General features: G+C 33.4%; 2 protein-coding genes across 2 annotated transcripts in view; one reads left to right on the top strand and one right to left on the bottom strand.

Moving 5' to 3' along the window:
* Positions 1 to 9,028, top strand: part of LOC132696919 (X-linked interleukin-1 receptor accessory protein-like 2) — a 77,719-nt gene extending 68,691 nt beyond the window's left edge. Inside the window, exons 5-7 of the mRNA XM_060662061.1 lie at positions 4,978 to 5,108; positions 7,198 to 7,503; positions 8,005 to 9,028. Coding sequence (XP_060518044.1) covers positions 4,978 to 5,108; positions 7,198 to 7,503; positions 8,005 to 8,417 — 850 coding nt within the window. The 3' untranslated portion in view covers positions 8,418 to 9,028. The remainder of the gene's footprint in view (positions 1 to 4,977; positions 5,109 to 7,197; positions 7,504 to 8,004) is intronic.
* Positions 9,029 to 9,326: 298 nt separating this feature from the next.
* On the bottom strand, positions 9,327 to 11,042 carry LOC132696920 (platelet-activating factor acetylhydrolase IB subunit beta homolog). The gene is made up of 5 exons (XM_060662062.1): positions 10,886 to 11,042; positions 10,628 to 10,834; positions 10,454 to 10,576; positions 10,258 to 10,396; positions 9,327 to 10,201 (listed from the first exon to the last, which is right to left on the bottom strand). The coding sequence occupies exons 1-5, from the start codon at positions 10,949 to 10,951 to the stop codon at positions 10,059 to 10,061; spliced, it is 678 nt and encodes a 225-aa protein (XP_060518045.1). The 5' UTR covers positions 10,952 to 11,042; the 3' UTR covers positions 9,327 to 10,058.
* Positions 11,043 to 12,959: the final 1,917 nt, after the last annotated feature.

Genomic DNA, 12,959 nt, shown 5'->3' with positions numbered 1-12,959 from the left:
CATAAGACACGATAAATTTCATATCTCGCTCATCCAGAATTCAGTATATAAAGCAACGGTGTCGTTTTTGGGAGTATTCTTGAGGCGTATTCACCAATGGATATCTCCGAAGATTGTTTGTCGGTTTGTGAGATGAGAGCCCGAGGGAAGAAGTTCCTCTTGATTGAGCGCGTCCGGGTATTCCTTTTTCCAAAGCCATTCTTTGAACTCTGTTGATAGTTGAATTGCGTTTATGAAATTTTGCCTAGATTTCAGTCGTCTTGATGATTGGATAGTTGTTGTCTCTGATCATTGCTTTGTTTGTCCCGCTCTTCGGAGGAGGATCTTCTAACGTGAGGCGGAGCAATACCAGCCAATGAATACAATTGGTTCATTTTGGTAGGTTATCTTGCTGCAGGAATCTTGAACGGCCGTGTCTAATTTCTTTGTAGGAACAGATCGTCCCCAGGCGTTTCCGGCTGTGAGGCAACCAAGAGAACTGACAAACACGTATCACATGTCAATCAGTGAATGTATTCGCGCTGTTTTGCAGAAATTTTCCCAAAAAGTAATGATCATAGAAAAAGAATAGTAGCCATCACGTTGATAAACTTCTCCCGTCACTCGTTTGTTAAGCACTCGAGTCTAAAATAGCTTTTATCAAACTTATTGCATAAAGTGATCTTAAATGTTTAAGTTTTGATTTTATGTAAAAAAAGTTCGTCAATTGAACCCACCAGCCCTTGACGATTTACAAATTAAAATTTATGTAGAATATATTTCATTAGTCTGTGGATGGAGGAGTCATGACTCACTCCGCATACATTACATTTGTTTCACACACGTGTTCGCGTGTAACAAAAGGAGAGAGTGGACACTATATAGAGGAGAGTTCGTTCCCCGGAAATTCGAAACTGCGAAAAACGGCCGGGACGATGAAATCAGCGCGAACCATTCGATACGCTTTGTCGAAGAAAACAATAACGTTCGCGAGTGCACGGAGTGTAAATAATGCGGGAGCGAGCTATATGAACACGAACCAGTCATTTCATGCGCTTTTTTTTCTTTCTTCGTTTCGAGGAATATATATTGAGCGACACGGACGACAAGTATTTTGCCAAGTTTATCACACGCGTAACCTTACATGAGCCTGGCGAACGAAACTACCAGCGGAAATTCTTTGTTACTATACGGGATGATTCATTGCAGTGTTTGGGAGGTATGGGCGAGCAAAGAAAAAATTAAAATTGTATTTGTAATGCAACAAGTTTGAAGAGAACAACCGGAAAAATGTGGCACCCCAATAACAAAGGCTACATACAGAGTGTTTTAAAAACATACACCAACGTTCATTTGGTCATAAAAAAGGAGAAAATGTTTTCATAAAAGAAGTCCCAAAATGCTTAGTTTTCAGGAATGAGGTGTTTTCAGAGTTTTTTTCGATTATACTAATTATTTTTTGTCCCAATTTGGTGAAATTTGGCAACGTCATAATGGTAAAGGGCTAATTTTGCTTTAACTTGATTAAAATTGTAAAGTCCAATGCCGTCCCGGCAGATATCTTAACTGACTGACTTTTTTGCATTTTTATTGTTATTTGCTTTCAATAGACCACTACAAGTGCAACTTTTTTGACTCTTGATTTATTTTCGTTTCTTGCCCCGTTTTAGAGCCAAAAAAAAAGACATTTTTGCAAATTTTCTTCACAAAAATGTAATTTTATACACATTTATTTTTTGGACTCTTTGATAAAAATAAACTTAAACTAAAAAAAATTAATACTAAAGAAATGATGACAAGGACCACTATTACCTTCATTGCAGCTATATAGCATACCATGTATGAACTTTTTAACTTTATTTAGATAACGGAAGTACCGCCGAGCATTGCTGTATGTTTTTTGAAACATCATTTACGTAACAAACAATACATATGTGCTGCTCCTATTTTCGTTTCAAATTTTGCATAAAGCTCTCCAGTTAACACTATTACGTGACTGATGTAAAAATCTAGTTTTAGGTTAGGAAATGTTGCCTAAACTTGTTTAAAAGAGTAATAAAAAAAAAATCCGAAATTAAAGTGAGAACAATGTCTAGTTACTTTTAACGTACAGTCGAACTTCGATAAGTCGAACTGCGATTTGATACATGAAAATTTCGAGTTATCAAGACTTCAGTTATCAAGACTTCGAGTTATCAATAAAAACTACAAATGCATGTACTTTTTTGTGAATGATATTTATTCATTCATTTTTTAAAATGAATGATATTAGGGCGTTACATAAACGCCCTAATATCTATGATTTTTGAACAAAAAAAAGAAAATTATGAAATAGTAGTACACATGTATGTATGTATGTATTTACATAATATATGTACATACAAATGTATTGTATATGTACCCAGTATATATAAACATAGTATGTATGCACATATATACATACATATGTATGTACATATTAAAATTTACTCTTTCACTGGAAAAAAGTCAGTTATTTGTGACTGACGACCGGATTTCTTATTTTGGTTTTCAACAAAAGCTTCAATTTTATTTAAACAATTGTTGTGTTTTCATTGGTTTTCAAATAGGAACGCAAGAAAATCAACGAATTTTCAACCAATTCATTTGAAGGTGGTTGCTGAGAATCATGTTCCAATTTCTCCTCCATCGTGTCACTTTTGCAGTCATCTTCGATGTTTAACTGTACCGGTTCGGATCTGCAGGACTCGATAATATCTTCATCAGTAGGAAACTCTGAAGTAACAATATCCTCATCCACATGTATAAAATCGTTGATGGTGCTACCTTCTGCTATACCTCTAATGTTTGTCCAAGCTTTAAACTGGATTTCTATTTGGATTTCGTCTTAACTCTTTTCTTTCAGGCGTTCACTTAGGAAAATCAAGGGAATCTCATCTTCTTCTTCCCATTCAGAATACTGACCAAAACCGGCTTTTTTAAAACAATTGGTAATTGTTTCAGGCTTAACGTCGATATTCCATGCGGTAGTTACGTCGTCAACACAATCCATTAGTGTAATGTTATTGTTTTTGTTTTCTTCGAAACGTTCCATTGCGGTGATGACTGAATGTTTATTTTTCAAAATTGTAGACACTGTACTTGCCGAAATCCCATACTTAACAGCTACATCTTTATTTTTTGAGCCACTTTCTACTTCTTTTATAACCTTGAATTTTTGATTAACAGACAAAGCTTTTAACGTACGTTTTGATGACATATCAACAAATGCAAAAATGTCTTTAATATAATGTGTAAATTGAATAGGGACAGTATTTAGTATTAACTAGTAAGTCATACAAGTGAATTTAGGAAACACAGAAACTGAACTGCTTGCATAGATACGTTAAGAAGACAGGTTAACATCGGTCGTAATTAGAGGGTTCTCCGAGAAAATTCGACTTATCGAAGTTGGCACCAAATGTTTCGTTCGAGTTATCAAGATATTCGAGTAATCGAAGTTCGAGTAATCAAGACAAACTAACACGCATTTCCTACTTTTGACGCTATTGCCAACCAATTTGGTTCGACTTATCAAAAATTCGAGTTATCGAAGTTCGACTGTAGTTAAATGATATTTTCGTTTAGGTTTTTGTATCATACAAATTTTTGCTTGTTTCGTTTGACAATACAATAGCTTTGTAGTTGTGTTAGACATGCTTCTACACGGTTCATCACTTGTTAGTGAGTAGACTTGCTGTTTAATTTCAACTGCTTCATCTTACCAGAATGCTCATTTATGTTGAGCTCTACATCTGTTTTTTTTTTTTTTCAAAATTTAAGACCTATGGATTTTTATTACTCTTACCTTACTATGTGTCAATGAAAATTTGTGAATTATGTAGCATGTTTGCAGAATGGCTGCTTTCTGCATAAGAAATCTGAGACCTTTTCTTATTTGTTATTATTTATTATTATTATTATCATTAAATTTTCTCCCTTTTTTTAATTCATAAAATCATGCTTATGCTGTTTTGTTAGCGAAAATTGTGGTTTCGTAGTAATCAAATTGGCAATAAAAAATACAGACAGTACGTATCACAGACTTTGTTCGTCTTGGTTATTATAACATAATATTCATTTATTTTTAACGAAAAATGAAACTGTTGTGATATGACACTTTTGACAATTATTATTGTTAGTAGCGTATCGGAAATCGTAACTTCAAAATTTTAACATCTATTTCGATTTTATTCCCAGTTTTTCGAAATTCCTCCTTAAAATAATATATGTTCTTTTAATTTTGACATTTCTCTAAAATAACCGAGTTATAACTGTACAGGTGTGAATGGTATTCCGAGACGTGTGAATTAGTGAATGTTCACTGTGGAATTTTATCTATTCTCAATAATGGGAAGTAAATTAGAGTTTACTATGTGCGACCTATTAAAAAAATTCCTTACTTGGGAAATCCCATAAAAAATATCGTTAATTATTTTAACGACTTTTTGATGTGTCGCCAACTTTTTGCCGAGGCCTGCATTTAAACTGTATAATACAATAAACAAAAATTGATAACTTGTAAAAAGATTAATTTTGATAAAGCGCTTTATATTGTATCATTTTTCATTACAGGGTGGTAAATTAGATACAGCACACTTTTTTACCAACAACCAACTAAAGTCTACGTAGGATTAAAAGTAAAAAGCAAAGTTGGTAATTTATCATATCTTTTTTACCAGTTTTTAATATGCATTTTTTTTTAATTTTATTACTTTCACTACTTCTAATGTTTTTTATTTCTAACGGCACCAGGAAATCTATCTTCAACTAAAGTGTGACATATTCCTTACATCGAAATAGCGTTTTTGTGATCGATGTCAGTGAATAATCCCAAACATCAATCCATTACCCAGCATTTATAGCCCGTAACGTTTTGAGTCATGGTTTATTTCGATATGGTATTAATAAGTTTTGACGTTTTATCAATTTGTTATTTTATAAATGGCGTAGTAACGTTTTTATTTTTTTTGTTTTCAGAGAGGACGGTCAGACGTTCGGAACATATCTCGTATTTCCTGCGGTCCATGAACAAGACTACGGAACGTACACTTGCGTCATCACTAAACCAGGGAACACTATTCAAAAGCGAGTGTCCGTCACAGAAAAAGGTTAGCGGGTCAATTTTAGTAGCTTTAAGCGAACAAAATAATAATAAAATTAAACATAAAAACAGCACATGTATATACATTGGCAGCTGCCAAAATATGACATAATTCAGACACTTTTTGAAGATAAGTGAAATAGCGTGTCAAAGCCAGTGACAAATAAATTATGGTCTACTTATAAAATAAGACCTAACCTTACGTAGGGATGTTGCGATACCATTAAAGTATCGATACCTACTCATTTCGATAGTACTGAAATCTTTTTTCGATACTACTCAAATAAATACTCCCAAAGCATCGATACTTACTCATATCGATACTTTCAGCACTTTAATTTTTTTTAATTTATTTTAATAAACGTTAAAGGACAGTAATTAAAACAAAATTAAAAAGGAAAAGAAAACTTTTATTATAAAGCACGTACTTTAAACAAAAAACTCCATGATAACATTGGAATAATAAGCCGATGATTACAATAAAGAAAATTATTTGTAAGCATTCTCTTGTATGTTTGACAATTTATGTTGGTTGACAATGAAAAAAAATGAAGGGCGGACGTCTTTCTCGCTTTTGTCTCGAGCTCGGTCGAGTGAAGTCAGATGAGTTCGGCTTGGCTGGCGCGAGACAACGCGTCACCATAGATCTGATAGAGATTATGTTTGTCTGATGCGATCGGTTTTTTTTTTTTAATGGTGAGGCTGATTCGATTTGATACCAAGTACTTTTGTTTCGATACCGAGTAAGTATCGCAAGATTGATTCGATGTTATAAATACTTGGTATCGAATCAAAAGTATCGAGTACCTACTCTTATTTACTAGTATCGGAATATCCCTAACCTTACGAAGTGTGATAAAATTTTTTGAGCACTTGTGAGATATCACTGAACTAAAAATTTTACGCTGGTAATAAAAATCGAAAAATCCAATTATGGCGACCCTTAGATAAATGAAAGGTAAGGCGAGTTGCGAGATAAGAAAAGACGACTGAGGCATGTCATACGTGCTATTTTACTCGTCTTAAAAAAGTGTCAAAACAATGTCACATTTTGACAGCTGTCAATTTAACCGCTTTGGAATTACTATCGAAAAACGAAATCCGTGATTTTCGGTTTTTTGTTGATATTGCAAAAACCAAGTGACCGATGCTAAATCTGCAGACGGTCATCAACGCCACTAAGCCATCTGAAACTTTCCCCATTTAACTTTTGCTGTAGCTACAATGGGAGCAGCATTCCCTGTATAGAGAAACGAATCTAGGACACATTGTGTTACTTAATTTTTGTGAACTAAACAAAAATTTTACTCACAATCACATAAGTAACCAGTACTACTTGTTTCAGATAAGAAAAGAAAGAAAACGTGCTAAATATTTAAACAAACAAGAACATACAAACATATATGAGTAAAGTCCTATATAAAATAAGGCGAGAAATGACATTGCTCATCATTTCTGATTCACAAATTCAATCAAAGTAATAGTGTAAAATCAGATATGCCACTTTCATATTATAGATCGTCTGACGCATAATTTATGCGTTTAAAAAACACTCCTTTTTAGATGACATTTAAACTCCTGATGTGTATATCAGTTACAGTTATCAATTTAAAATAAACACCTAAAGTTACTGGAACATAAAAAAAAATGTTTGGTAGTAAAATAACTGACGAGATTTTATCTATGAAAAATTTTATTTTATTATTTAAAAATATACATGGTGTTTCTTAAATAATATGTTAATTTTCACGATTTCAATTTTTCAGTGATTTAAGGGCAAAAAGAGTGCCAAACTTTAAAGGATATATTTTTGAACATCAATTTGCCCCTGACTTTTTCATTTTTTTATTAAGCAGTGAGAAATATAAAAGACTTTTTGTTTTTCGTTTTTTTTAATAACTAGATTCCGTCTCCCAATAAAAAAACGAACAATGAAAAGGCCTTTCTAAAACCATACAAGACAAGAATAAAAATATAATGTTAACACTGGTGTAATGGAGCATGTCTGAGGCATTTTAAAGTGTTTTTCTTAGAACACGGTATATAATTTTAAAAGCAAGAGAACTCACAGTTAATTATCTCCGTTTTTATTTCAGTCAAAGTTGTGGAATATGTGGATCCAAATCCGCCGCCGATAAAGGAAATATTATTCTTTTCCGCCGCGTTGGCGCTGCTGTTGACCGCCGCGTTCATCCTGCATAGGCAATTCAGTTTGAAATTTCAAATTTGGCTGAAGGATTCGTTTGGACCCTCCGAGGAAAACGACGGCAACATCAACGACGTGCTTGTAGTCTTCGCTCCTAAAGATGCCGAACTAGCGCTAGGCGTACTGATACCGAATCTGGAAAGTCGATTCGGGTACAAGTGCCTTTACAAAGAGTTTTCAACCGATATTTCGAACTGTAAGTAAAAGTAAAACTTATCAATTATGAATCTGTACTAAATGCAATTCTGCTATTTCTGAGCTAATCACTAATTTTTACGCAGATGTCATTTTTACCCGATTTCATTTTGTATTCTAGAGCAATGTTGCCAAGTTTACTTTACACTAATAAACTGAATATTCTTTTATCTGACACATATGAGCTGTTATCCAAATATTTTAGTATCGGAAATCATACTTGACTAGTATTAGTTAATTGTTAATGATTTCACTAACAACGACTCTTAAGTTGTATCCTTTTTTTGTTCTGAAGCGGCCATAAGCTGGGGATTTTTCGATTCTTCGGCTTTCGATTTGTAGATGGCGCAATAAACAAGCGGCCGAGAAGTCTAGGTCTCTTTGATCTATGCTTCTACTGATTATCCTTATTAACTTTTAGTTTAATACTTTTAATAATTATTTACCAACTTTATCCAGATTTCTGGTATGCACAAAATTATAAAAGATGTTTTCATTTTAGGGTCTTTGGAATTAGCCAGGGATTCCGAATCGTCACGCCGTATAATATCAGTGATCTCACCAGCCGCGGTGAACGAAACTTGGGCTTCCTCCAACCTTTACCAAGCTCTGAAGCAGCTCCAAACAATAGGCCAGTCGAAACTGATTTGCGTAGCCCTCAAAGAATTGCCGGCCAGTAAAAACGAGACCAAAAATTCAGTTGGAGAAACATTATCGTCCCTGACCAGATCGATGAATTTAATTTTGTGGGAGAGATCCAAGGACAGCAAGTTTTGGTTGAATCTTAGGAAGCACCTGCCACCAAAGAGACGACTGGATAACGTAAGCACAGAACTCGTGCAGCAAACCGGTGATAATCAATCAAGACTGAATTCGAAACCCTCCGAATGTAGCTTAGACAGCCTGATGGTGTGAGCGAATGATTGCGATTGCTCTTTTGTATGTTTTTTATGCAACACGGGGACGCCGAGACATATTTTTGATAACCATGTTGTTGTGTAACATTTGTGATTCTATTTGGTAGTGATATCTATATATGTGTAATGTGAACCCATTTATGTTCTCTCTTTCATTTCCCGACGCCTTAGTATTAAATATCGTTTTCCCAGAAAGAAAATGGCAGACGTTTGTTTTTAATTTATTGTTTTATATTTATTCTATATGTTTTTTAAACAATTTTTATATATATTATTCGTACTTTAGGTGACATAGCTATTAAACTGCTGTGTTTTAACATAATATAAGTTTAATGTTTTTAAAAAGTTTATGAATTGTAAGCTCCTTGATATTCTGAGCAGTGAAAAAACTGCATTCCAAAGCTGTTTTCTTTGATGGATAAATGTTGTCATTTGTAAAATTGACGCCACTGAATCGCTGTACCAACTTGGTGTAAACATAGTCATAGCTCTAACAACGTTTTAATGGGAAACTTGTAATAAATTGCGTTTGAACAAGTTTCTTGTGCTTTTGAATTTCTAATCCCATTCTGAAGTCTACCTATTTAGTTTTGATTATTCCAATACAGACTTGAAGTAACCAACTTTTCGCCATCTTTCAAATTATGTATGAGAAATAATTATAATTTACCTATTAATACAAGGTTAACAATAATGATCAAATCTCTGATTGTTAATAAATAAATCAATGCATGATACATTGGTTATTTTAAATTTTCTTTACTAATCTATAAAAAAGGGCATAATCGGGGAAGTGCATTTTTGCATGACTGATAGTTTTGGGAGTTAAAAAGCATAACTTTTAGGCTATGAGTCAAATCAACTTTTTACTATAATAAAGGAAGAATTGGGAAAAACAACGATTAAATAAAAAATTACAACTTTATTGTTGCATTAATTATCACATAACAGCTTAAAAAGCCATTAAAAAAAATACAAAATTTCAGAGCATATGAAGATCACTAGCATAATATATCTTGTTCTTATATAAGGTATGTGAAAAGATGAGTTATAAATAAAAGCGTCATTTCGCGAAATTTTTGGAATGTTTGGATGTTTGGTATAGGGTGCACCAACCAAACTTTGAATGTAATAACATTACCTCTGTTAACTTTAAAAACACTTCCTTTTATTTACAAAAAATAACTAATATTTCTCTTTGTGAGAGCTGAAAAACAAAAGTATTGCAAATTGCAAACCTAACCTTTGTTGAAAGAAAATCACTAAAAGATGAGAAACTTAATGGGTTATGATTAAAATTTTCTTTGGTCCAGACTATATTGGAAATAAAATGGTTTTGTATAAAAAAAATCTCAAAAACCAGACCAAATGAATTAATTCGAGCAAATATCTTGAATTCTTTTATGATTTGTAATTATGGACTTAATATTATATCAAAAAATGCCTGAATATATGAAAAACAATAATAAAAAGTGAAAAATTAAGTTGCAATCAATTAAGTCACACAGGTACCTGAAATTAGGAGATCTTCCAACAAATTTAACACAAATTCATTTTGAATCAAATCCTCGCCATAAAAGTGTTATAGTTATTTTGTATCAAATTTTCTTTAGGAGCTTCACCAAAGTGAAAATTATGGTTATTCCGAAGGGGTTAAATCTTTTTCAGATTCGCCCTCGCCGAGCAGCTGCAGTAAAAGTTCATGCACAGGTTCAAAAGCCTTTTTGCTTCCTGCATTGGTTAGTAAAAGGTAATCATGCATGTCATGGTGACTAATTGTACCTTAAAAGTATAAAGGAAAATGAAAAATATTTAGACAAGTTTGTCACAAACTTTACCATCTGATTGAACAAATCCTTTATCAATAGAAACTAACTCTACTTTAGCTAAGCTCTCTATGCTGGCTTTTAAGTGTTCATTAACTTTTTCAAACTTCTCTCGTAACGGGTTAGGATTCTGACCTCTGGGAAGCAAAGTCTACAAATCACCTAGTAATGAATATGACACATGCCAAAACTAACATAATCAATTTACAGGTATAACAATGTAAATATTGGGATGTCTATCCCTAATAGCGTTAATAATTTCAATGATCCCATCTCTAATCTCTTCCGGGGAATTGTTATAATTGTTTGTCCCTACATGAAGTACAATTACCTATAAAAAAAAGTGCCAAATTTACAGCATTTGCAGAATCTACTATACTACTTTAGGTTTAACGTTATCTAATGCGCCATTCATTACTCGCCACAGTACATTTTCAATTCTATCACGGTGTATTCCAAAATTTAAGCAATGTAAAGGAGCAAACAAATCATTCCAAACATCAGTGTGTTGCAATGCATGTATAATAGAGTCTCCAATGAAGATAACATCGGCATCTTTCTCTCTAGTTTCCGACAAGAATCGGTTATGCTAGAACAAATAGTTTAAAATTGTGATTGATTTGCTAGCATTACTACTTACAATACACAACCATCTATTATCACCATCTCTGTCTTCAACAGGAACTGGAACCTTACATAGATTCATTGTTGAAATCGGAAATTCAAAACAAAGATTAAAACTAATTAAGAAAAAATCTTGGGTAAATATAACTAATTTAATAATCTTCTAACCCTCACTGATTTCAGCATAGATAAAAATTTGCTGCTACTTGCCAGTATTGCAAGGATCATTCGGCCAGATTATGAGAAATATTTTCTTCTTTTATTAGTTGTGTCTCACTCCGATGGAGAAGATTGCCAGGGACTTTTGCCCAATCCTATCCACTTTTTATAAGAAAAAGAAAGCGATATAATTTTTTGTGTCACATGTATCTACCAGAAATCGAGGCAATACGACTGAGGCTAATATCTCAAGCCCTTTTCAGAGTTTGTTGAGTAATGAACAAATTTTTTTCTTTTCAATGGTGCTGCCACCCTTACGACGGAAATCAAAATAAAACTTTTATTTCCAGCGTTTGGGTAGTTCCAGTTACTTACTATCAGATGTCGCCGGGATTTTCCAACACTGCAAGTGTTGGAAAATCCCCCGTAATAAATTTTCTATGCTTTTCCTTAATCCTCTTAAAATGAGAACCACTTGAGGCAGGTGGAAGAAAGAATATATGTTTTATAAACTATATTTTAGGGATTCTGTAGTGGAGCGTTGCACGCGGCGGTTTAACCTCCGTTCGCTCCCTACAGAATCCTTTGTAATCGTCAAAAAAAATTGAAATCGGCTGGGTGCATTTAGTGTTTTCAGTGTTTAGTGAATGTTTTAATGTGATAATTGTCCCCGACCCCTTCGTTTTTCCCCGTTCACGCCGGTATGGGGGCCGGATGGGCCCGGATGGTCCGCGGCAGAAGCGCGGGGATGTCGGTTTTTTTTGGTATCGGACAAAATTTTTTTTTGCTAGTTGAGCAAATATTGGTTATATTTCTTCTTTGTACGTGTTTGTCCATGACCAACCAAAAGCGAAGATCCTCGACGGAAGTCGGCAATGGGCGAATGATCCTAGCAGTCAAGCCCAAAATTTTTTGTGAAACGCATCATTGAATTGAATTAAAACTATATTTTATTTTCTCTTATTTCGCAGTTTTGATGCAGATGAGGAAAACGTTCCAACACTGCAAAACACAATTTTAATCTTCATACAGAAGAAAAGCTGTGGATCAACTATGAAATTTATAAAATTTGAGAAAGAGTGCAAAATATTTTATTTTTTTGCTGACTCGTTAATTTAAGTATATGCTGATAAGTATCAGCAGTTGGGATTACTTTCAACATAGAAAAAATTCATAGAAATAAATATTTGACAACGCTTGTTAACGATCGACTTTTCTACGCAAAAAAAAAACGAATCATCAGTCGTTTTAAATTATTCATTACTAACGTAGCGCGCAACTTTGTAATTTGTTTGACCCTCGTGAAAATAATCGATGATTCAATGAAAAGTCAAAACGACGAGCTACCAACTAAATTATTAAGTTTCCTCAGTTTAAATAGATTAAATAATGAATAACCGACTTGGTAGTTAAGTACCCATAAGTACCTTAAATATAGAATTAATTCTGAATAACAAAAAATCCAGATTGTATTTTATATTTGTAACGATCATATAAAAATAAAAAAATAATAATACTGTTAATTGAAGTCATGAGTACAACAGTACAACTAAATCTTGGTATGTTTGCGATAAAGTCTATTAAGGTAGTTATAACGACTTTTCCCGAAATTCTTATTAAATCGCTGGAGAAATTAGTTAATATTTTAGCGAAAAATCGTTAAATATCGTCGTTTATCTGAACATCTGGAAAATTTCCGCTGAGAAACATTCCACCGTGAGAACTGAATTATTTAATACGTACACCAGATAAGCAACATACAACGATGTAGTTACAGCGGACTTACAAAATAATTCCCCTTTGACATGCCATAAAATGGTTATCTGTTTCGTTGGGTTTTGGTTTTCTGGACACTATTAAATATAGCAACTACCAATACGCTGAATTTCAAAGGTAAAAAAAATCCTAACCTAAAAATTCTTTCACGCGGA

The sequence above is a fragment of the Cylas formicarius genome, unplaced genomic scaffold (assembly GCF_029955315.1).
Source record: "Cylas formicarius isolate icCylForm1 unplaced genomic scaffold, icCylForm1.1 PGA_scaffold_1__22_contigs__length_36826433, whole genome shotgun sequence".
NCBI lineage: Eukaryota > Metazoa > Arthropoda > Insecta > Coleoptera > Brentidae > Cylas > Cylas formicarius.
The sequence above is the reverse complement of the archived record's forward strand: the minus strand, read 5'-3'. Positions and strand labels throughout refer to the sequence as shown.